Genomic DNA, 23,722 nt, shown 5'->3' on the forward strand with positions numbered 1-23,722 from the left:
ACACACACACACACACACACACACACACACACACACACACACACACAGAGAGAGAGAGAGAGAGAGAGATCATTTATGTTCAGAATGGGTGTTTTTCTCCAAGTACTGGGAAACAGCCTGATGGTTGACCTTTTCTGACTAACTACCTCAAGAAGGATGAGCTTCCATTCTTCTATGTTCACATTTAAAAAATCATTTTAGGAAGTATTTATTTCATTTCCATGGTATTTGCTTCTTACTGTGCAGAGATATTAGTTTGGCAGCAAAACCATTTTTCCTGAACAGAAGCAAATGTCAAGTCTGGCTCAATCAATAGGCATAACCAAAGGGTTAGCTTTGAATTTCATAACACGAGCAAATTTCTAGGATGAGAAAAGAATCAAAATAGTCATGATTATAACAGAACTTGGCAATACTGGAAGAGGTTCTGCTATTAAGGGCTCACTTTACAAAGGATATTGAAAGTTCACAATAATAAGGACAGAAGGTACAGAAGTGAGTTTTCTCCAATAATATATACACATGACAATGATTATATTAAAAATTATACAGGAATGACCTTTTACTGCCTTGATACTTATGAACAAGCTTCCATACAATTTGTACCAACATAAAACCATAAAATTATAGAATTCTTGAAGTCACTGGGTACCAAAGTATAAGCATACCTCCTTAATAACTGGCCTACATCTTTCTGAAATTGAATGAAAAAGAAATATTGTTTTTTGAAAATCCAGTTGCTACTGTGGAATGGAAAATGCCCTATAATTGCTTACTCAAGATTCTTGAGGGCAAAGAACAAACACTGGCTGATAGAAACTTCTCAATAAATGTTTGGGGACAAATAAATGATTATTACAAATGGTGAGCAAAACGCTTCCTTCCTCTCTTGTGACAAAATTTTGATTGGTTCTGTTAAAACCAATTTAAAACAGTTCTTCATGGGTCAGAATATAAATCTATATTTATAGATTCTGAAATCCATTTTGCTACTACATTTTGATACACACACACGTATTACAAGATGCTGTTTCATATTTCAATCTCTGTGGAAAGTGTGATTGAATGTTACCGAAGAGGCAGAGGTTGTCAACTTGCTCAAAGAATTCAACTGGCATTATTCTCAAGAACATACCAGGCATTGTTACATGACAAACCTTGAAAATTAATTCAAACCAGATATCGAAACATAATGCATAAGAATATTTGACAAAGCTAGGAGAATAAGCCAAACGAAGGTCTTCCTTCATTAAAGGCTAATGGGGTTACAACTGTTCTGTTAGGCAAATGGCAATAACTTTAAAATGTAAAAAGGCCTCTAGAACTTTCCTAGTTAGATTTTCTGTAATACCTACCACCATCTTGAGGATTATATGCTTCTCTCGTTTCTTTATATAGTTGATTTTACTTCTATTCTTGAGAGAGTGATCTCTTTATTTCACCATAGCAGTTTGGAATGGTGCCTGGTAGATTCAAGAGTAATGCACATTCTCTCTTTCAGCCAAGAATGCAAAGATGACAGTTTAGAGAAAGAAGAGATCACCACCTAATAGTGAAACCACCTTTGTAAAAATTATAACAGTGAGAAAATTATGACAGTGGAAGAGATCTGATCTGACCAACTCTCATTTTGCCTTTAACCTCCAAACTGTACTTGGTCATTCCTGGGCTTGGGCCAAACTACTTTGGAAGAAATTTAGTTTATAGTTTAAATGATAATAGCCATTTCCCAAAATTAGACTACCTTTATAAAACTAATGAAAGGCCATCAGGTTAGGAAAATGAGAGGGGCCTGAATTCTGCTAAGACGTAGGCATAGTTAAACGATTACCAGCCATTATTCTGGAGGTCACAAGATTTGCAACTTCCCCAATTCAGTATTGTACAATCTAAGATTGGCCTTTTAAAATGTCTTTTTAGGCATCTGCATTTCTGACGACCTGATGGCTGTCAGGCCTCTGAGCCCAAGCCAGGCCATCGCATCCCCTGTGACTTGCACGTATACACCCAGATGGCCTGAAGTAACTGAAGAATCACAAAAGAAGTGCAAATGCCCTGCCTCGCCTTAACTGATGACATTCCACCACAAAAGAAGTGGAAATGGCCGGTCCTTGCCTTAAGTGATGATATTATCTTGTCAAATTTCTTTTCCTGGCTCATCCTGGCTCAAAAAGCTCCCCCACTGAGTACCTTGTGACCCCCACTCCTGCCCGCCAGAGAACAACCCCCCTTTGTCTGTAATTTTGCTTTAGCTACCCAAATCCTATAAAACGGACCCATCCTTATCTCCCTTCGCTGCCTCTCTTTTTTTTGGAACTCGGCCCGCCTGCACCCTGGTGATTAAAAAGCTTCATTGCTCACACAAAGCCTGTTTGGTGGTCTCTTCACACGGACGCGCATGACAATGGCCCCACCCAGACCCTGGACTCTTGGGTTCCACCGGTCTGTCCTGGGGCCCCCACCCAGAAAACAGGCTCAGAGGTTGAGGACCATTTTCTACACCCCTACGACTGCATCTCCAACCAATCAGAAGCACCCATTCCTCTACCCTCCACCCACTAAACTATCCTTAAAACACCCTAGCCTCCGAATTTTGCAGATTGATTTGAGTAGTAACTCTGTCTCCTACGTGGCATAGCAGGCCTTCATCAATTAAATTCTTTATTGCAATGCATTGGTCTCAGTGAACTAGTTTTGTCTGTGCAGCAGGCAGGAAGAGTCCATTGGGCAAGTACATTAACGGTGTCTCTCAAACACTGAAAGTAAAATCTAACTTCTTTCTTCTGTGAAGGAACAGCCAAATCCTTGCTCACAGCTTCACGGTTTTCCTTCATTCTCTTTGCTTCCTAATATTTTTAAAAACTCTATCAAGAGTTTGATATACTAATGAAAAGACTAAAAGGCAGAAATGAAATCCACAGGCAGACAGCCCGGGCGGCACCCTGGGCCTGGTTAAAGATCGACCCCTGACCTAACCGGTTATGTTATCTATAGATTCCAGACGTTGTATGGACAAGCGTTGTGAAAGTCCCTGTCCTGTTCTGTTCTGTTCTGATTACCGGTGCTTGCAGCCCCCAGTCGCGTACTCCCTGCTTGCTCAATCGAAACCACCCCCCTCCCACCCATGGTTAAGCAAGCAGTTTGTCTAAAAAAAAAAAAAAACCCTAGACGTTTGTGGTTTAAAAAAGGGCGGGAGCCAATCGGAAACTGCCGAATGTTCAAACTTCAAAATGTCAACCAATCCCAATCTTGTAACTGCAAAAATGCCCTAATCTTCTGTAACCTGTTTGTGCCTTACTATATAAAGTAGGCTTGAGCTGTGCTCGGGACCTCTCTCTTGCCCTCCTGACTACGCCCGTACGGAGAGAGGTCCGGGTTCGAACCTGCAATAAAGTGATCCCCGCCGCTTGGCTTTGACTTCGGTTTCTGGTGGTTGTCTTTGACGGGGGTCTCGGAACTCGGGGCACAACACTAATATGTAAAGGAAACATAATCATGAGGCTTCTGAAGCCATTAAATATTCTATAAGGTATTAGGTTTCATAATTTGGAGTGAAGGGTCATAAAATACCCTCATTGCTCACTGATATCTACTTAAAGTTGAGAATTTTTTTTTTTCTCCCAGCCCTGCTCTTCTTATGTTGTCCTCAGCCCATCTTCTGGAAGACAGGTAATCTCGTGGGAATATTTGCATTTATGTTCTCCTCATAATACACACCAAAAAACATTTTAAACCTAATCCTTCCCTCAAATTTTCCCATTGCAGTTAGTTCCAAATTTCAATGACATATTTATTCACTTCCAAGCTATACAAGTTCTTTCTCTCCTGTGATCCTTTAGCTTACTCTTTTTATCCTGTTATTTCATCTTCCCCTTTAAGTATCTTCAATTCACCTAACCTATTATAATGGCCTAAGAAAGCAAAGCATTTTTGGTGCTTCTATATGTATTTCCCTGGTAAAAAGGCAAAGCTGAGTTGCACTTATTTTCTCATTTTATTTACAATTTTCTTGAAGTTTTTTTTTTTTTTTTTTTTCTGAAAGCCATATCGTCTCCCTTTTTCTTCTCTCTGCTGCCATTTGCTTTGCTGATCACATAGGTAACATACAAACCAGAATCAAGTGACACAACATTCGTGTTTCTGGCCAAAATGGAGTAATAGAGATCAAATTTACCCAGAAACCTGAACTTTAAAATAGGTAATGCTGAATAAAACAACTTACAGGCCACTACAGGTCAGGCAGTGAGGAACAGTGATATATGAGGGAGGGGCACAAGCAAGAGGAGCCCTACAACTGCCCCAGGTTACAGCATTGAGAGAGTTTCCAGGCCATGGTGCAGGCAGGAAACTCAGGTGAAATCCAGTAGACTCTCTAAGTTGTAGAGACAGAGTTCACAGTCCAGTGAGACCAGGTAGTTAGAATTCACAGGACAATACAGCAGACAGAAGAAATCGGCACAAAAGAATACTCAGAAGGTTGACTTTGAGAATTCAGCTCAGCATTGATCAGTACATTTATGTGAAGAAACTACCTGAGGCCAAGGAAAGAATGACCTGAAAACAATTACAGATAACAGTTCTGGGCATTTACACAGGAATAGGAATAGTTTCTGTTCACGCCAGCCAGACTGGAAAACCTTAAGATTTATGGGACAATGTGTAGAACACATGTAAGAGATTTACTTCAGTAGCAGGAACTAGCCCTAAGCTGTGCACTGCTACTGTCCCAACTAAAAAATCTTAAAAGCAAGACCTTAAAAGATAAAACTTGGTCAAAGTTAATTTACTATATCTCAGAACAAATCATAAGAAATTTATAGAAATTCAAGTATCCGAAACCTAAAAAAAAAATATTCACAATGTCTGATATAAATAAAAAAATTACCAAACATGCAGGAGGACTTCAGCAAAAAAACAGAATAGGAGGCTGAGAACTCTCACTCCACCCATAGAGCATCAAATAAACATATACATGAATCGATATCCTCTGAGAAAAATACAGAAACCAGTGGAGAGATTTCTGTATACTGGATGGCTGAGAAAATTCCCACTTCAGCACAGGTAAGAAAAGCTGAGACATATTCTCACTCTCACCATAAACCCTACCCTCAGCCCAGCACTATACAATTGTGGAGAACCTCCATCGTCTCAGTTTCTCCCTGAGGAGTAAAGAGTTTGTACCGTACATACAGTACCCCAACTCTTAAAACCACTAGCAGAGGAAATGACTCCTAACCTACCTATCTTTGGAAGCTGATGGGGCCCAGCATTTATTAGACCCCTGGAATGGCAGAGAACAGAGGCAGCTTTAAACAAGCACTCAAGCATTTCCCATGCTTCTCCCCACTGGCTTAGCACAGAGTGAGCAGGCAACAAAGCCCAGCTCCCAGCTTTTCCCTAGAAGGGGTTAGATTGCACATCAAAAGCCCTGACTTTTCCAGCTGCTGCCCAAGGGTCTGGCTTCTAACTAGCCTGTATCTGGAAGTCAACAGGGCAGGCAATTACTAGTCCCCAGGGAGTTTAAATGGGTATGTAGACACTTCCCACAGCTCCTTCCTCCAGCTCACTCTGGCAAAGAAATCAAACCTCTAGCTTCTCCCTGGAAGGAGTTGGACCACACAACAAATGACCTGATTTTTTTCATCTGCTGCTTGGGAGTCTCATTACTAGCTCACCTAACTGGGGAGCTGATAGGGTCCAATATTCACTGGTCACTTGGAGTCTCCAGAGAACAAAGCAGTGGTTTTGAATGGCCTTGCAGGCTCTTCCCATGACTTCTCCTGCCAGCTCATTTTACCAAAATGCACAGCTCTCAGATTCTCCCTGGAAGGGGTTACACTATACATCTAGTACCTTGACTATTCCAGCTGCTACCCATGGATCTGGCTTCTGACTTGCCTGTTTCTTGGCGCTAACAGGGCAGGCAGTCACTAGTCACTGGAAGTTGAAGTGAATGTGAGGATACTTCCCATGGCTCCTCCCCACAAATCATTCCAGAAATAAAACCAAGCCTATAGTTTCTCCTTAGAAGAACTTAAACTACCCATCTAGACCCTCAACTTTTCTAGTCCCTACCAGAGGGACTGGCCTCTAACTTGTCTGCTCTGAGAGCTGAAGGGCCTAGCATTTACTAGACCCCTAGAGATGACAGAGAGTAAAGCAATGATTTAAAATAGCCTGCAGTCTGAGTGAGCATACAGGCTTTTACCACAGTTCCTCTTCCTGCCTCAGTGCAGAGCAAGTGGGTGATAAACTCCAGTTCCCAGCTTCTTCCTAAGGAGAGATGCATTAAGGACAGCTGGAGATGCATAAGGAGAGCTGGAATAAATTGACGCATTAGAACACCTACCTAATACATCAATTATTCCAACTGCTACTCAAGAGACTGGCTCCAATCTTGCCAATCTTAGGACTCTCTTAGGGTTTAGCATACTCTAGTACCCTGGGCCCACTAAGGAAACAGACTGCAGTTTGGAAGCACAAAGGATTAGGAAGCATCCAGAATCTCTAGCTAGCCTAATGGATGAAGATTGTCTCTTATACGAGACCAGTCAGTGAAGACTAAGAGAGGTGGCTGTTTTATAAAATGTGCAGAAACTAACACAAAGAATCAAAGAAAATGAAAATATGTTCCAAATAAAAGAACAAGATAAATCTTCAGAAACCTACCTTAATTAAATGGAGACATGTGATTTACCCAACAGAGAATTCAAAATGTTGATCATGATGATGTTCACAATAGTTAGGAGAGAAATGCATGAACAATGTGAGAATCTTGACAAAGAGATAGAAAATATTTAAAAATACCAAATAGAAATAATAGACCTGAAGAATACAATAACTCAACTGAAAAATTCAATATGAGGTTTCAACAGCAGACTTGATTAAGCAGAAGAAAGGAGAAGTAAAGTCAAAGACAGCTCACTGGAAATCCTCTAGTCAGAGGAGCAAAAAGGAAAAAAAAGAATAAAAAAGAGTGAAGATATATCAAGAGAATTACAGAGTAACTTCAAGTGGACCGATATACACATTATGAAACTCACAGAAGGAGAACCAGAAAACTTATTCAAAGAAATAGTGGCTAAAAAATTCCCAAACCTGGGGAAGGAAATAAGACATCCAGATTCAGGAAGCCCAAAGAACACAAAGAACACCATAGAAGAAAATCCCAAAGATGCCCAAACCAAGAACGTATTATAAATAAATTGTCAAAAGTTAAAAGCAAAGAGAGGATTTTGAAAACAAGAAAATGGCTACTTGTTATCTACCTGAGAACCCTCATAAGACTATGAGCCAGATTTTCAGTAGAAATCATGCAGGACAGAAGGGAGTGTGTGATATATTCAAAGTGCTGAAAGAGAAAAAAAAAAACACAAAAAAATGCCAATCAAGAATACAATACCAGGCAAACCTGTCCTTCAAAAATGAAGGGGATAATAAAGCCTTTCTCAGACAAACAAAAGCTAAGAGAGGTTGCCATCACTAGTTCTGACATACAGAAAATGCTAAAGAGGCTGGGCACGGTGGCTCATGCCTGTAATCCCAGCACTTTGGGAGGCCGAGGTGGGTGGATCACGAAGTCAGGAGATCAAGACCATCCTGGCTAACACAGTGAAACCCTGTCTCTACTAAAAAAATGCAAAAAATTAGCCAGGCATGGTGGCGGACACCTGTAGTCCCAGCTACTTGGGAGGCTGAGGCAGGAGAATGGCGTGAACCCGGGAGGCGCAGCTTGCAGTGAGCCGAGATCGCGACACTGCACTCCAGCCTGGGCGACAAAGCGAGACTCCGTCTCAAAAAAAAGAAAAAAAAAAAGCTAAAGAAAGTTCTTCAACTTGAAATGAAAGGATTCTAAACAGCAACAAAAAAACAAAAGAAAGTATAAAATCTGTTGTTAAAGGTAAATATATAGACAAAACAGAAGTCTGTATTGCTATAAAGGTGGTGGGCAAACAGCTTTTGGTTCAAATATAAAAGTGAAAAGACAAATGAATTGAAAATGACTATAACTAAAGTATGTAAATTGACACACATTCTAAACAGATATGAACTACAACACCAATAGCGTATAATGTGGGGGGAAATGAGATAAAAATGTAGTTTTTATATGCAAGAGAAAATGCTATCAGCTTACTATAATAAATTTTATGTAAGTCCCATAATAACCGCAAAGAAAATACCTATAGAAGCTACATGGAAGAAAAAGAGAAAGGAGGCTGAGTGCCATGGTTCACATCTGTAATCCCAGCACTTTGGGAGGCCGAGGTGGGTGAGGTCAGGAGTTTCAGACTAGCCTGGCCAACATGGTGAAACTGCATCTCTACTAAAAATACAAAAATTAGCCAGGTATGGTGGCACATGCCTATAGTCCCAGCTACTTGGGAGGCTGAGGCAGGAGAATTGCTTGAACCTGGAAGGCGGAGGTTGCAATGAGCCAAGATCACACCACTGCACTCCAGCCTGGGTGATAGAGCAAGACTCTGTCTCAAAAAATAAAAAGAAAAAGAGAAAGGAAACAAAGCTTCCATTCAACATAATATTGGAAGTCTTAGCCAGATAAATTAGACAGAAAAAGAAATACAAGTCATCCAAATAAGAAAGAAGTAAAATGTCTCTTTTTGTAATGACATGACCTTGTATCTAGAAAACTTTATGGACTCCACAAAAATTAATGCAAAAATTAATAGTGTTTCTCTACACCAACAATGAACTATCTGAAAAAGAAATCAAGAAAGCATTTCCACTCATAATAGCATCAGAAAGAATAAAATACTTAGATTAACCAGGAAGGTGAAAGATCTCTACATAAAAGAACAACTATAAAGCATTTATGAAAAAATTGAAGACATAGATAAATGAAAACATATTGTATGTTCATGAATTAAATAAAACAATATTATTAAAATGTCCATGCTTCCTAGAGCAGTCTACAGATTCAATGCAATTTTTTACCAAAATTCAAATACTTTTCACAGAAATAGAAAAAAAAAATCTTAAAATTCATATGGAACCCCAAAAGAACTTGAATAACCAAAGCAATCTTGAGAAAGGTATTCTCAAGAGGTATCACACTTCTTGATTTCAAATTATACTACAAAGCTATATTAATCAAAACAGTATGTAACTGTAACCAAAACAGGCATATAGGTCAGTGAGACAGAATGGAGATTCCAGAAATTAACCCACACATCTACAGTCAACTAATTTTCCACAACAGTGACAAGAACACAAAATGGAGAAATGATAGTCTCTTCAATTCACGGTGTTAGGAATACTAAATATCCATATTTGAAAGAATGAATTGGATCTTTATATATTTATTTATTTATTTTCTTTCTTCTTTTTTTGAGGCGGAGTCTCGCTGTCTCCCAGGCTGGAGTGCAGTGACCTGATCTCGGCTCACTGCAAGCTCCGCCTCCCGGGTTTACGCCATTCTCCTGCCTCAGCCTCCCGAGTAGCTGGGACTACAGGCGCCCGCCACCTCGCCCAGCTAGTTTTTTGTATTTTTTAGTAGAGACGGGGTTTCACCGTGTTAGCCAGGATGGTCTCGATCTCCTGACCTCGTGATCCACCCGTCTCGGCCTCCCAAAGTGCTGGGATTACAGGCTTGAGCCACTGCGCCCGGCCCTGGATCTTTATTTTACATCACACACACACACACACACACACACACACACACACACACACACACACAACTCAAAATGGATAAAAGATATAAATGTAAGACCTGCAACTATACAACTCCTAAAAGAAAACATAAGAAATGAGATTTTTGACATTGGCCTTGGCAATGATTTTTTAGATATGACACTAAAAGCACAGGCAACAAAGGCAAAAGTAGACAAGCAGACTACAGCAAGCTAAAAAGCTTCTGCACAATAAGAAAACAACCACTACAATGATAAGGCAATGTACAGAATAGGAGATAATATTTTATTCCATATTACTGATAAGGGGTTAATACCCAAAATATATAAAGAACTAAAACAACTCAATAGCAAAATTACAAATTACCTGATATAAAAATGGACAGAGGCCCTAAATAGACTTATCTCCAAAGAAGACATAAGATGACCAATATGTATATGAAAAAGTGTTCAACATCACTAATTATCAGAGAAATGCAAATCAAAACTATAATGAGATATAATCATGATCCTTATTATTAAAAAGAAAAAAATAAGAAGTATTGGCAAGGATATTGAGAAAACAACCTAGTACACTGTTGATAAGATTGTAAATTGGTATTGCCATTATGGAAAATAATATGGAAGTTCCTCAAAAAACTAAAACTAGAGCTACATATTATCTAACAGTCCCTCTTCCAGATATATATATATCTAAAGGAAATAAAATTAGTATCTCAAAGAGGTATCTGTCTCTGGCCTGGGAGGTTGCAGTGAGCCAAGATCATACTACTGCACTCCAGCCTAGGTGACAGAGTGAGACTCTATCTCAAAATAAAACAAAACAAAAAACCTCCTCCACAATAATATTCCAAACCCAAATAATTTCACAGGTGAATTGTATTCTACCAAATATTAAAATAATCACTTAAAAATCAAAATTATGTTAACAAAAGCATGATCCATAAAAAACAAAATTGTAAATTGTAATTAGTCAAAATTAAAATGGTTTGCTGGTTTGCTTTCTTAAAGACACTGTTAAGAAAATGAAAATGACAGGTCACAGACAGAGAAAATATTAACAAATTATAAACCCCATAAAGCATTTTATCCAGAACACAGGAAGAACTTTCAAAATCAATTATGAGAAAATAACCCAACTCAAAAACAATATATAAGACTAACTGATTTAAGCAGACATTTCATCAGAGAGGATACTCATATGGCAAATAAGCAACTATAGAGATACTCAACATTATTAGTCATTAGGGAAATGCAAATTAAAACCACAATGAAATACCACTATACTCCTTTAATAATAGTTAACAAATTAATAATTTCTTTTAAAAAGCGCAAACTAAGTGTTGTCAAGAATGTGGAAAAATCGAGGCTCTCATAAACTGCTGGTGGGAATGTATAATGGTAAAACCACTTTGAAAACAGTTTGACAATTTCTTAAAAAGTTAAATGTATATCTACTATATGATTCAACCATAAATACCTCTACTGGGAAGTATTTACCCAAAAGAAATGAAAGTATATGTGCATTAAAATATTTGTACACGAATGTTATTTATAGCAGTTCTATTTGTAATGGGCAAAAATTGTAAACAAGCCAATGTATGTAAAAAGTGACGGATAAACAAACTGTGGTATAGCCATATAATGAAATAAAAAGGATTGAGCTGTTTATATACACTTAACCTGAATGAATCTCAAAATAATCTTTCTGAATGAAGTCAGTCAGTCAAAGGAGTACCTCCTGGATGATTTCATTTATATGACAATCTAGGAAATGCAAACTAAGGTATAGTGACAGAAAGCAGATCAGATGTTTGGGGGATAGGGAAGAACAGGAAGAAGCAAGAGTTTAGATTACAAAGGGGTATGAGGAAACTCTTGGGGATGACTAATGTGTTCACTATCTTGATTGCAGTGATAATTTCATGGATGTGTATACATGTCAAAAATATCAATTTGAATAGTTTAAATATGTGTAGTTTATTTAAAGTCAGTTATACTTCAGTAAAGGTGTTAATTAAGTGACAGAGCAAGCTATGGACTATGGTCATTCCCTTGCCACAACTCAAGAAGGTGAAATAAAACTCTCTAGAAAAATCTAGAATTTTTATTAAGGCAATATTTGAAATTGTAACATGGCTAAAATAATGCCATCTCTCAAATATTCTCTGAAAATGCCTTCAAACTCTCTAAGATAAACCACTCACAGGCAGATGGCATTTAACCTAACATGCAAATATTCCTTCAACCTCCTTTTATACCTACAATAGGCATTGAAATTGATAGAACCTCAGAGATATATGCCCAGGAATCTCAGGAATTCAAAACGAATAATAAATAAATAAATGCCTAGTTTGGGATACATCGGTTTGTATTTAGAAAGTGAACAGAAAGTCTCCTATCTTCTCTCTCCGACGCACTGGGTTCACTCTGAAGTATAATGCAGCAGGTCAGGTGGGGCCACAGATACGCTATCTCCTTAGAGTAAGTCACAAGTTTTAATCTGCATAGTCAACAGTGAGTTTTTGCTTGGAAAACAGATATAAATGGGAAAATTCCAAACTATTCCACATCAGCAAGTGTAATTTAACACTGCTGCAATCTGTCTGAAAATCTGTTAATTTAAGTGCATGGGGTAGTCTCTGCCAGTTCTCTCCCCAGCCTTTTTTTTTTTTTTTTTTTTTTTTAACACAATGTAATTCTGAAGAACTGCATTCTGAAGTTCCCCTGAACTATAACGTACTGTATATTCTCCGCTTTATTTAAGCCATATCTCTTGGTTATTTAAATAATACAAATTGAATATAACATAAATGAACTATATAACTAAATAGCCAAGAATTTAATAAGGTTAAAAAAGAAATAGTGCATCGGTTACCTAAATGTTAGGATATTTCCTTGGCTTAGTATTGTCATGAATCAGCTAAGAATTTTTGTATATACAAAGGATCACAGGCAGATGGCATTTAACCTAACATGCAAATAGCCCTTCAACCTCTTTTTATACCTACAGTAGGCATTGAAACTGATAGCACTTCAGAGATATATGCCCAGGAATCTCAGGAATTCAAAATGAATAATAAGTAAATTCAGAAAGAAAAGATAATGGTCCCATAAAATGTGGTTATGAAACTTGCTATTCACTTAGAGATATCCAGTGCTCTGTCAGTAAATGCTTAATAAATTGCTTGTAGGAAAGGAGGAAATTTCTGTGGTGTAAATACTTCCATCATGGTTGATTTCCAGCTGATGTAACTGAATGTGAAGCTCAGAAGAGAAATGCACAATCAGCTCTCCTGAGCTTGATGACCAGCTGATACAAGCACCCCACTAGAAATATCTCATGTGTGACTACGGCTAACTCCAATCCTACAATGGAAATAAACTGAGTTTCTAGAATATGTCTGTGTGTTTTATTCAACTTCAAGTCTTCATCTCTGAAGTTTTCTTTTAACTTGTGATAATAAATTTCCATCTGAAAAAAATGATATTTAGGACACAGGAGACATTACTCAACATCAAGTATTTGAAATATCTTTAGATCAAGGTATTCAATTAATTTCCTTGTATTTTTTAAAACAGGAATCTTTAACTGTTCAAACTTAATTCAAATTAAGTGCTTATTGTGAGTTCCCCAAAAACTGAAAAGAAAAGTAAACAAACAAGACACAATATTTTAATACCGATACCTATGGCAACTTGTTAGTAAAGGGCAGGATGGTTATGATAAAGTCAAACATCTTCCATTGCAGAACTTGAGTGCCCCACTTTTAAGTAGATGTGTGGGTTTATGTTTGATTTTTGTTTGGGGGAGTGTTGTTTTGCAATAATAGGAATTAATAAGGAGAAAGCAAAAGCCATCTTTTTGTGGTGTTTTCCACAAAGAGAGATTTTCTTCAAAGCTTTTTAAGGAAAACTAACAGAAGGAAATGAACTTATCAAACTAGAAGTTCAACAAAAGGGGCGAACACAAGAGTAACAACAGCTCCAGCATTTCAACACAACTGTAGCAAAGAAATAATAAAAGGAGTAACAAAAGAGCAGACATATACCCAAGTTCTGAGTCTGACTGCAGCTGGAGCACTGAGGGGTCTGTGTCCCACTGCAGGGTCCTAATTGTGCAGCACAAAGGAAAAAGAACACAGAGAATTAACAAAAGGGGAGGGCAACAAACCAAACCAAACTATGTCATTCATCAAGGCAAGAGCATATACAATACATACACAGAACATGTCCCCCTCCATCCCCTCCACCCCCAGTGACTATCAAACAACGAGAGAAAGCGAGGAGCCATCCTCTCCTGCAAACATCTGTTTAATATCGGGAGCTATGACTGCTTTCATGAAGGAAAGTCGACATCAAGTGTTCAAACTCCACACACACCCCCACCCTTTGTTTTGTTTCGTATTGAGGCCTCATTGATTTGAGCAAGTAACCCACTGCATGTATCTCTGACACCCCCAAAGCCCATCCACATCTGAGAACTCCAAGCATCTTCTATGTGGTGAAACGCATGGGTGCAAATGGGTCAGGGCAGGGGTATGACTGCAGGACTTGGTGAATAACTGGCTTCCTTGGATTAGATGCTACAAATGTAATGCATTAGATTTCGAGACTCAAGGGTATTTTTATGCTTATTTATATATTGTACCCCAAGATGGTCACCAACAATATCATTCCTCTCTAAGATGTCAGGGATTGATTATATCTTATATTTTTTAAACATTGCATAAACAATAGCACAAAGTATCAATAGTTACCAAAGCATCCAATTTCCCTTGTTGTTTCTCCTTGAAAATAAGAGGGGATAAATGGCTCTTCTATAAACAGAGCACATGCCAGGACCTTTCTCAGCCAGGCTCTTTAAGTATCCTGCACAGAACTGGTTACAGGTGAATCAGGCATGAGGTTATCTCAGAGGCAACTAATGGACAGCACAAACTTTGGAATCAGGCATCTGTGATTCAAATCTTGCCTCTGTGACTTACCAGCTGTGTGACATCGAGCATGCTGTTTAGTAAGTTCTCAGCTGCTGCATCCCTTTGTTTACTCTGTGGCCTACAGAGCAGTAGCATCAGCATCTCTTGGGAGTTTGTTGGAAATGCAGAAACTCACATCCCACCCCAGACTTAGTGACTCCATATTACAGTTTAACAAGTTCCCCAGGTGATCCACGGGCACCCTAAATTTGAGAAGCCCTGCTCGGCTTCCTTGTCTGTAAATACTTACTGTAGCTTATATGATAACTTATGAACTGGCCTGCAGTGATCTTCCAAACTTCTCTCTAACCATTCATTCACTCACATTATGTCAACTCTGCATACTCCTTAATGTTCTTCCCTTAAACATCTGCATGGCTCATGACTTTGCTTCTTTTGTGTCTTGGCTCAAATGTCACCTCCTCAAAGAGGCTCCCCTGCTTCACTACCTGATCTCAAGTAGCACTTCCTTACCACTCTTCATTTCCTTCCTTTCCCCTACTTTATTTTCTTCATAGCATTCATCTTTACCTATGATTTTCTTGTATATCACCTTAGTTATTTTTGTTTGTTGTCTGACTTTGGACTTAAGCTTCACAATGGCGGGGGTGGCTACATCTCTAGAATATAGGGATATGCCTAGAACTGTATCTCGCATATGTGCTTACGTAATATGATATTTATTGAATGAATGAATCTTTTGCTGGTTTTCTACAAGGATTAAATGCAAGTATACCTATAAAGCAGATAGTAACCATATGATAAACAGCAGCTGCTTTTACTACTGCCACAACAACTCTACCTACTCTTAATGTTTCTTTGAGTCAATGCTTGACCTATTTGACAGATCGCACATTAACCCCTCCTGCAGAAGTAGCAGAATATGGATTCACAGCTTCTATGCTCTGGCTGTCCTCTTTTTATTTTTTACATAAAACCTCTGAAAGATTAAAACTGAAGTCCAATGAGACACTAACTGGCCTGTGTTTCTTAGACCAGTGCTTCTCAAATTTTAATGCACATACAGATATCCGGGAATATTGCTAAAATGTAGAGTCTGACTTAGTAGGTGTGGGGTGGCCCGAGACTCTGCATTTCAAACAAGCACCAGGAGATACAGATGTTGCTGCTCTGTGGAACACACTTTGAGGAACAATGACTTGACTTAGATAAGTGGTTCTCAAACTTTCATGTTCATCAGAATGACCTGGAGGGCTTTAATAAGCTGATACGCAACCCTAGAAATTCTGATTCAGTAGATCTGGAGTGGGGCCCTAGAATTTGTAGTTCTAACAAGTTTCCAGGTGATGTCTACAGGGCTAACCATGGGACCACCTTCGGAGAATGACAGAGCTAGACTATTGCTTTCAGTAGTCAGCATGCAGAAAGCATCACCGATGCTCAAATACATCGGCATCTAAACTTCTGATTTGCTCAAGCCTGGCCTCAGGCCCAGGACACCCCTAGACCAATTAAGCCAGAATGTCTGGGGTGGGACCCAGGCATCTGTAGTTTTTTAAAGCTTTCCAGGCGATTCTAATGTGCAGCTAGGGGTGAGAACCCATGCTCTGAATTCATTCCCTGCTGAAGAAAATTAGCCCTTCTTGTGTCTGGGCACTGATTCTTTAATCTCAGTTCAAATTGTGAAAGTAATGGAATATGTTAACGTAATTCATACTTGCTGTTCACATATCTCTAGGGGTCAAATTTAAGAGCATTTCTTCTGCTGTAGACAAAAGAGCAGACTCTGGCTCTTGGTGATTGTAAGAAGCTTTCCTTGCAAGGAGTGGGATCAGCTGTTTGACCTCCATTTTCCTTGAGGTTTCTGATGGGCTGATCTTTAGTGACATTTTCCACTTCTCCCAGCAGCTCCCCGATGGTCTGGCTCTTCTGATTCTTACTGGACAGATCACCTGAACTCACTATACCCTTAAGAAGTACAAATAGTGATTCTATCAGAATCATCCACTTAAAAAGTCCACAGATTAGTACTGGGGAGTTTGCATTTACTCGGCCAGAAAAACAAAGGTAGGAATGTGACACTACAACAGCCTTGCCTCCTGGCACACCTATGTTATTCAGTAACAGAAATTATAGTTATTGTCAGTAACAAGCTGTGTGGGGTAAGGCGTGAAGCCAAGGATGCTATCAAATGTGCCAGTTGTATTATCTTTTCATTTTTCCCATTATTATCTGTGGGGTGGTTCCTCTCAAGGAATATATAAATATGCAATTTTTTTGAAAGGAACTTAAGGCCAATATGCAAAATGGGCAAAGGTTGTTTGTGTTTCCAGGAATAGCCTAGAAATATGTATTAAACATTTGCCGAATTCCTTCTGTGTAAACCATGGAGGACAGCTTCCCTGCAGACAGCAGCATTTTAGAGAAGACCACGCCTGGCCCCAGGTGGGAGGTCTGTGTCCTGGATATGACTTCACTGTGTCATCAGGCAAATCTCCTTTTGTTCCCAGCAAATGAGGGTGCAGGCCTCGAGGCCCTTTAACATTCTTCTCTGTCTGATATTTTAAAATCTAGGATGATTATTCAACTGCCTTTTAACTTTCCCTTCTCCAGTTAGAATAATTTATTTAACCGATGGGCAGAGATCTTATTTTCCAGCCATTTTATCAAGTAATTGTATCCCTGAAAATAAAATGATGGTGATATAGAAATCACCCTGTTTACTATAATAGTTCTATTTTTTATTCATTTCTGGAATGGCTGAATCAATGCATGCAGAGGAGAAAAGATTTTGATAGGAACATTCATTCGCCTATTCAAAAAACATCTATTAAGAACATAAAATACAAAATACTGTAACAGAGGGTTGAAAAAATGTTCAAGGAACCTAGAGTTATTATGAAGAGATAAAACATATATAAATAGGCCTGGCGCGGTAGCTCACGCCTGTAAGCCCAGCAGTTTGGGAGGCCGAGGCAGGCAGATTGCTGAAGCCCAGGAGTTCAAGACCAGCCTGGGCGACAGGGCGAAACCCTGCATCTTCAAAAAATACAGAAATTAGCCGGGTATGGTGGTGCTCACTTGTGTTCGCAGCTACTCAGGAGCTGAGGTGGGAGGATAGCTTGAGCCTAGGAAGCAGAGGCTGCAGTGAGCTGAGATCATGCCACTGCACTCCAGCTTGGGTGACAGAGTAAGACCCTGTCTCAAAAAAAAAAAAAAAAAAGCCAAAACATATATATATAGTTTAGTAGAACAAGACTGAAAGTAAAACTTGCCATATTCTATTTGACCTGGTCTTGGAGGAGGGGGTAGGATTTAGGCCTAAATTCATTTTCCTCAGTGCTTAGTTTATTGGACTTAGGTGGCTGAGTTAGTCCACTAGGTCTTATAAGACTGTTATATTTTAGATGCCAACTTAGCAATTTGTTGTGAGAACAATAATAACCAGGCAGACAAATATATAAACCTGACAAAGTCTTCTCTCCTTGAAGCCCAGCTTCCTGGGAAGCCAGATGTCCAGCAGTATCTTTGGGACTAGAGTAGCTGATGTTGAATGTTTACGACAGCTTCCCCTGCCCTGCAGTACCACATGTATGCTGAAGGACATGGAACTTGCACTTAAGAATTTTACATTTTGGTAAAAGAAATGAGACATATGAATATTTATGCCTAATAATATACCGCTAACATCTACAAGGAAGAAAGTAGCTCTCATCACTTGCTCAGAGACTGGCACAGTTTAAAGTCTGAATAAATATGAGCTGAAAATATTAATAAATGCCATAAGAAAGACAGATTAAGAACAGTGATCGTTATAATTTCCCTTTACTTAGTGTTTGCTCCGTGCCAGCCAGCCAGGCATTTAACTACACTTTCATCATCCTTTGGAAGTCACAGCAGGGAGACACACTTCCACTGAAAAGATTAGAGATTCCATTTGACCTGGTCTTGGAGGAGGGGGTAGGATTTGGGCTTAAATTCATTTTCCTCAGTGCTTAGTTTATTGGACTTAGGTGGCTGAGTTAGTCCACTAGGTCTTATAAGATTGTTATATTTTAGATGCCAACTTAGCAATTTGTTGTGAGAACAATAATAACCAGGCAGACAAATATATAAGCCTGACAAAGTCTTCTCTCCTTGAAGCCCAGCCTCCTGGGAAGCCAGATGTCCAGCAGTATCTTTGGGACTAGAGTAGGTGATGCTGAATGTTTAACTACCACAGCTTCCCCTGCCCTACCACACCATGACCTCATCTCTCCCCAAGACCAGACATCATCCTCACTGCTACCCAAGTCTCCCCTTTCTGGAATTCCTGGGATGACCAACCTAGCCCTTGTTGTTTGATACAATCTTTCTTTAACTCTACCAATTAAATTTCTGTCTAGTATTCCCCACTGGGGAACCATCCTGGTGTTGTTTGTTTGCTTATTTTTATGAGTTGCATTCGGCTGCTCTGATTAGTTTCATCTGATTTCTTAGGTTAACTTTCTGAGGGTCTGTGTAAGTGGGATCTCTGATCTCTGTTTCCTAGGAGCCCTGTTATGTGTTCAGAGGCCACTGTTACGGTTCCATGGTCCCAGGGTTGGATTGGGTGTTTTGGACATGCCAATTAAGGTCACATTCCCTAACTTCGTTTCAAAATAAGGAAGCTTCCCAACATGGAAAATAATCACTCACTTATTTAACCTTGAACATATCAAAAACATTGTAGCCTCTGGCATCTTACCCAAAAATGCCTACCATGTAGTAGTTAATTTATAATTTGTGGGTCAATTTGTTTTTCAATATTTTTAAAAAGAGAATGGACAAACATCAAAATTCTTCAAACTAGCAGTAAACTATCAAGAGACAAGCAGAATTTCGTATTTTAAGCCTTGTACCAATTCATTACTTTCTAAATTCTTATAAAATTCCCCTTTCATTGGCTCAATTTTATTTGCTCAGTTTCAGTTTCTGAGACAGAAGTGAAAATTTTTAAAATCCTTGGCCATCTGTTGAAAACGTAACTTAGGAGTGAAAGACATAATGTCTGTGTTGCATAGACCTTGCACTCTGATGAGTGGTTAATTTCTTCCCGTTCAGCTTTTACCAACAAGCAAGTTGGTGGTTTCCATTCTTCTTTCCATCTTTATTAGACCTCAGAGCAGAAAGCCTTAGAATTATTTCCTAAAGAGTGTTTTTGTTCTTACCTTTTCTAGTCTTTGGCTATAAGAAAGAGATGTTCAATTAATATTTGGAAGGCAGTAGTTAACACATCTCTCATTTATAATGCTAACACTCAGTGTGGCTAAGGCACTCTCATACACTGTTGGCAGCATTTAAATTAGTAAAGTTCTTTGGGAAGTAATATGCCAATATGTGGCAGGAACCATAAAAAATAGAATTACTCCTGGACTAGTTTTGCTCCCAGGAACTCAGCCTATGAAAATAAAACAGCATCAATAATAATAATAATAATAATAATAACAAAAAATGATAATGATGACGACAACCACCTCCAAATCATCAAATCCCATGGTCAGTTCTTGATCCTTAACTTTGCTCTCTCTCATTTTGGTCACTATTGGCTCCTTCTTGGCATAGTCTGTTTTTAGTTTTCTTGGCCCTGAAAATCTTATTTCTTTTCCTCCCTCTCTCACTGTGTTTTTGGCAGTATCCTCGCTCTTTCCATTCCAATAAAGACAAGCATTCTCCAACCAGGATTCTGTCTTCTCCTCTCACCTCTCTGTACTTTAACCCCAGGCAATCACATAGATGACCATATATCTTCTGCAAAATAACCCCAAAGTCCTCATTACCATTGAGCTCTTCTCTGAGTATGCATATTTGAGAGCTGTAACTACACAGCAACATTTCCTTAGATTCAAATTAAATGTGTCAATTTACTTGTTCTTTAGAAGTAAGAAGAATCTTTATATTCCTTGAAGGTCTAGTATAGCATCTGATAGACGATAAATTCTCAGTTGTTTACTGAATGACTTGATGAATGAATGAACAAATGAATATTCTTTACCTGGATTTTCTGTAGATGAGCTTGACATGTGAGGGCAAGTTGATTCCAAAAGAAACAGTTTTTACTTTTTTATTAAAAAATGAAATAATAAATCAGGGCATGTCTGCCTAACTCCCTTAATATTCATCAAAGCACTTAGGGAAAACTCAGTCTTACTCAGTGTGATGTCACTACATGGTCGCAGGAGTGTTTTCAGACTCACTTCCATACTGAAGAAAGAAAGCATATCTTATCTAATAAAAATGGTGACCACTGGCCAGGCCCGATGGCTCATGCCTATAATCCCAGCACTTTGGGAGGCCGAGGCAGGAGGATCACTTGAGACCAGGAGTTCATGACCAGTTTGGGCAACATAGCAAGACCCTGTCTCTATGAATATTATTATTTTTTAAATGCTCAACATATTGCTGATTTGTGGTAAAAAACAAAAGCAGTCCAGCCATCTTCTCTTAGTAACTTTAAATAGTCCCTGAAGCAACTGCACTGGAACTCAAATTTTCATGTTCTTTCTTTTCTCTCTTAAGATGGAGAGAAAGCTCAAAGCCAGAATATAGAGCTTTCCTGAGTCCCACAGTTTCTCTGAACTCTTGTTCCACATGTCTTCTCTGTCAAACAAATCACTAGTGACTAATCAGTCAGTGAAAACAGTTTGGGATTATGTAAGCATAGTACCAAACAGAAAATATCTAGTCAATGCCATCGCTAAATATCTAATTTTTAAAATGCTGTTTCCAAAAGTAATACACGAAATAACAAGGACATTTTAAAATCCATCATATCACTCAATCTGTCACATTCATTAAAGTGATGTTAATTAAGAAAGGATGGAATTTAAATAATGAGTTAATGTTTTACTTCCTGGCCTCAATTTTTTCCTTACTTAGGACAGGCAATGATGATAAAGATTTTCTGATGTCAGAAATAAAAGTGGAACAGTGAAATACATACTTGCATCAGGCTCTTTTTAAAAAGCATTTTTCTTAATTTATGGTGGGAGAATTTTCCATCTGTTGTCTAACACCTGAGCCCTAACATGGAGCTCCAAAGCCAGCCACACTAAGCCACGTGGGAAGTCCATCTGAGCTGGATTCAATAAGAAATGTAGGACTTCCCATCATAGAACAAGAGCATGTTTTCCCAAAATCTTACACAGAAGTCCTGCTGTCAAGCAAGCAGTTTCTCTAGCAGAAAGCTCAGCTACCCCTTCCTAAAATAGATGCTTACTGTGTTACTATAACCATATGGGCACATACAGTACACTTTGCCTGAAGACAATATCAAAAAATTTGAACTTATTGTGCTGCATAAAGGAAAACCCTATAGTGTAAATCTTATTTTAATTTACAAAGAGACTGACTTTTAACCAACCTTGAATTAGCGACTTCAGTCTCCCCAAAGTCCAATTAGCTGGTAGTATCCTGTCAATCTCTCTTTATATAGTGATACTTTAAAATTTTTTTGTATAAGCAAAATTTTAATAGTCTTATTAAATTTTCCCCATAGTCTTGTATTATTTATTATATTTTTCACCTTTACTAATACTTCCTTTATGCCTTCCCTTTAGCCTTCGATTTATCAGAGCATCTTGGAAGATGATGCTGGTTTTACCCAAATGGGTCAAGAGAGGCCTATGTAGTTCCAAAGAATTCTGCAGAATCCAACTGTGGATAAAGGTGAAGGTCCTAAGGATTTCCTTTGAGTACTATGCCCACGTGGCCCCAGAACACATTTTTCTTTCCTGAAGTCACTCAAAAAAAAAAAAAAAAAAAAAAGTGGTACCTACATGCAGACAGGACAAGTTGCCCACAACAAATTATTGTAGCCCAAAAACAAGTATCTAAATTTTACCAAAGCTTTTTGTCAATAAGAAACTGAATAGTAATTATATGGAGGCCCAGTATTCAAGCTGAAGAGAGAACACTGAAGAAATCTGTCCCTTTGTCCCTTCTAATCGAAATACACATGCAGCTGAAAGCCTAAGTGACTTTTAATCCATTCCCTTTGTACCATCATTCTCCTGTGATGTGCTTTAGAAGACATTTCTCCACCTGCTGCATTTGTGGTACCCTTGGCAGGGGCCTCACCTCCCTAGAGAAAAATCTACGAATATTAGGGTTTTTGGGTTAAGAAATGCTGCTAATTGTGAGCACAGGCATCAATTTTAAATACTTCGGGATTTTATTGGAGTCAGCTGGGGAAATGTGAAGATAGTGTAGATACTAGATAAGGTAAAAATACATTGAAATATAAAAATACAGATACTTGATTGGAAAAGCAGGTTCAACAGTTTTCACAGTAAGATGTCACTTATCATTATACATGATGACATACATATTATATAAAAGAATAAGCACTAAGGTGCTAAGAGTGCTGATCACTGGTGGTGGAAACATGATGTTTTTATTTTGTTATTTTTGCTCATTTATATTTTCTAGTTGTATAAAATGCACAGGTGTTGTTTCCATAATAGTAAGAGATTTTTAGGCTGGGCAGAATGGGTCCTGCCTGTAATCTCAGCACTTTGGGAGGGAGAGGCAGGAGGATCCCACCACTTTGGGATGGAGACGGAGGAGAATCACTTGAGGCCAGAAGTTCAAGACCAGCCCGGGAAATATAGCAAGAACTTGTCTCTACCAAAAAAAAAAAAAAAATTAAATTAGCTGGGTGTGGTGGTATGCACCTGTTCTCCTAGTTATGCAGGAAGCTATAGTGGGAGAATAGCTTGATCCCAGGAATTCGAGGCTTCAGTGAGCTAAGATTGTGCCACCACTCCTGGCTGGGTGACAGAGAGACTTTGTCTTAAAAAAAAAAAAAAAAGATTTTAAAAATAAAATGTTGGAGGAAGGCTTGAATGTCTTGATTGATTGAAAAGTAGAACTTGCCGGGTGCAGTGGCTCAAGCCTGTAATCCCAGCACTTTGAGAGGCCGAGACGGGCAGATCACAAGGTCAGGAGATCGAGACCATCCTTGCTAATGCGGTGAAACCCCGTCTCTACTAAAAAAATACAAAAAATTAGGCGGGCGTAGTGGCGGGCGCCTGTAGTCCCAGTTACTCGGGAGGCTGAGGCAGGAGAGTGGCGTGAACCCGGGAGGCAGAGCTTGCAGTGAGCCGAGATCCGGCC

General features: G+C 38.8%; 1 protein-coding gene across 9 annotated transcripts in view; it reads right to left on the minus strand.

The window, feature by feature from the left end:
* Positions 1-23,722, minus strand: part of DYNC1I1 (dynein cytoplasmic 1 intermediate chain 1) — a 342,240-nt gene that overhangs the window by 250,188 nt on the left and 68,330 nt on the right. For 7 of the 9 annotated variants that reach the window (XR_002734626.2, XM_023226604.1, XM_023226607.1 and 4 more), the window contains one exon: positions 13,700-13,759. The exons of the other annotated variants lie outside the window; for them this stretch is intronic. Coding sequence is in view for 6 of the 7 variants with exons in the window: in XM_023226604.1 (XP_023082372.1) it covers positions 13,700-13,759 (60 nt within the window). In the remaining variant the exon portion in view is untranslated. The remainder of the gene's footprint in view (positions 1-13,699; positions 13,760-23,722) is intronic. 9 annotated transcript variants of the gene reach the window in all.

This window comes from Piliocolobus tephrosceles, chromosome 8 (assembly GCF_002776525.5).
Source record: "Piliocolobus tephrosceles isolate RC106 chromosome 8, ASM277652v3, whole genome shotgun sequence".
NCBI lineage: Eukaryota > Metazoa > Chordata > Mammalia > Primates > Cercopithecidae > Piliocolobus > Piliocolobus tephrosceles.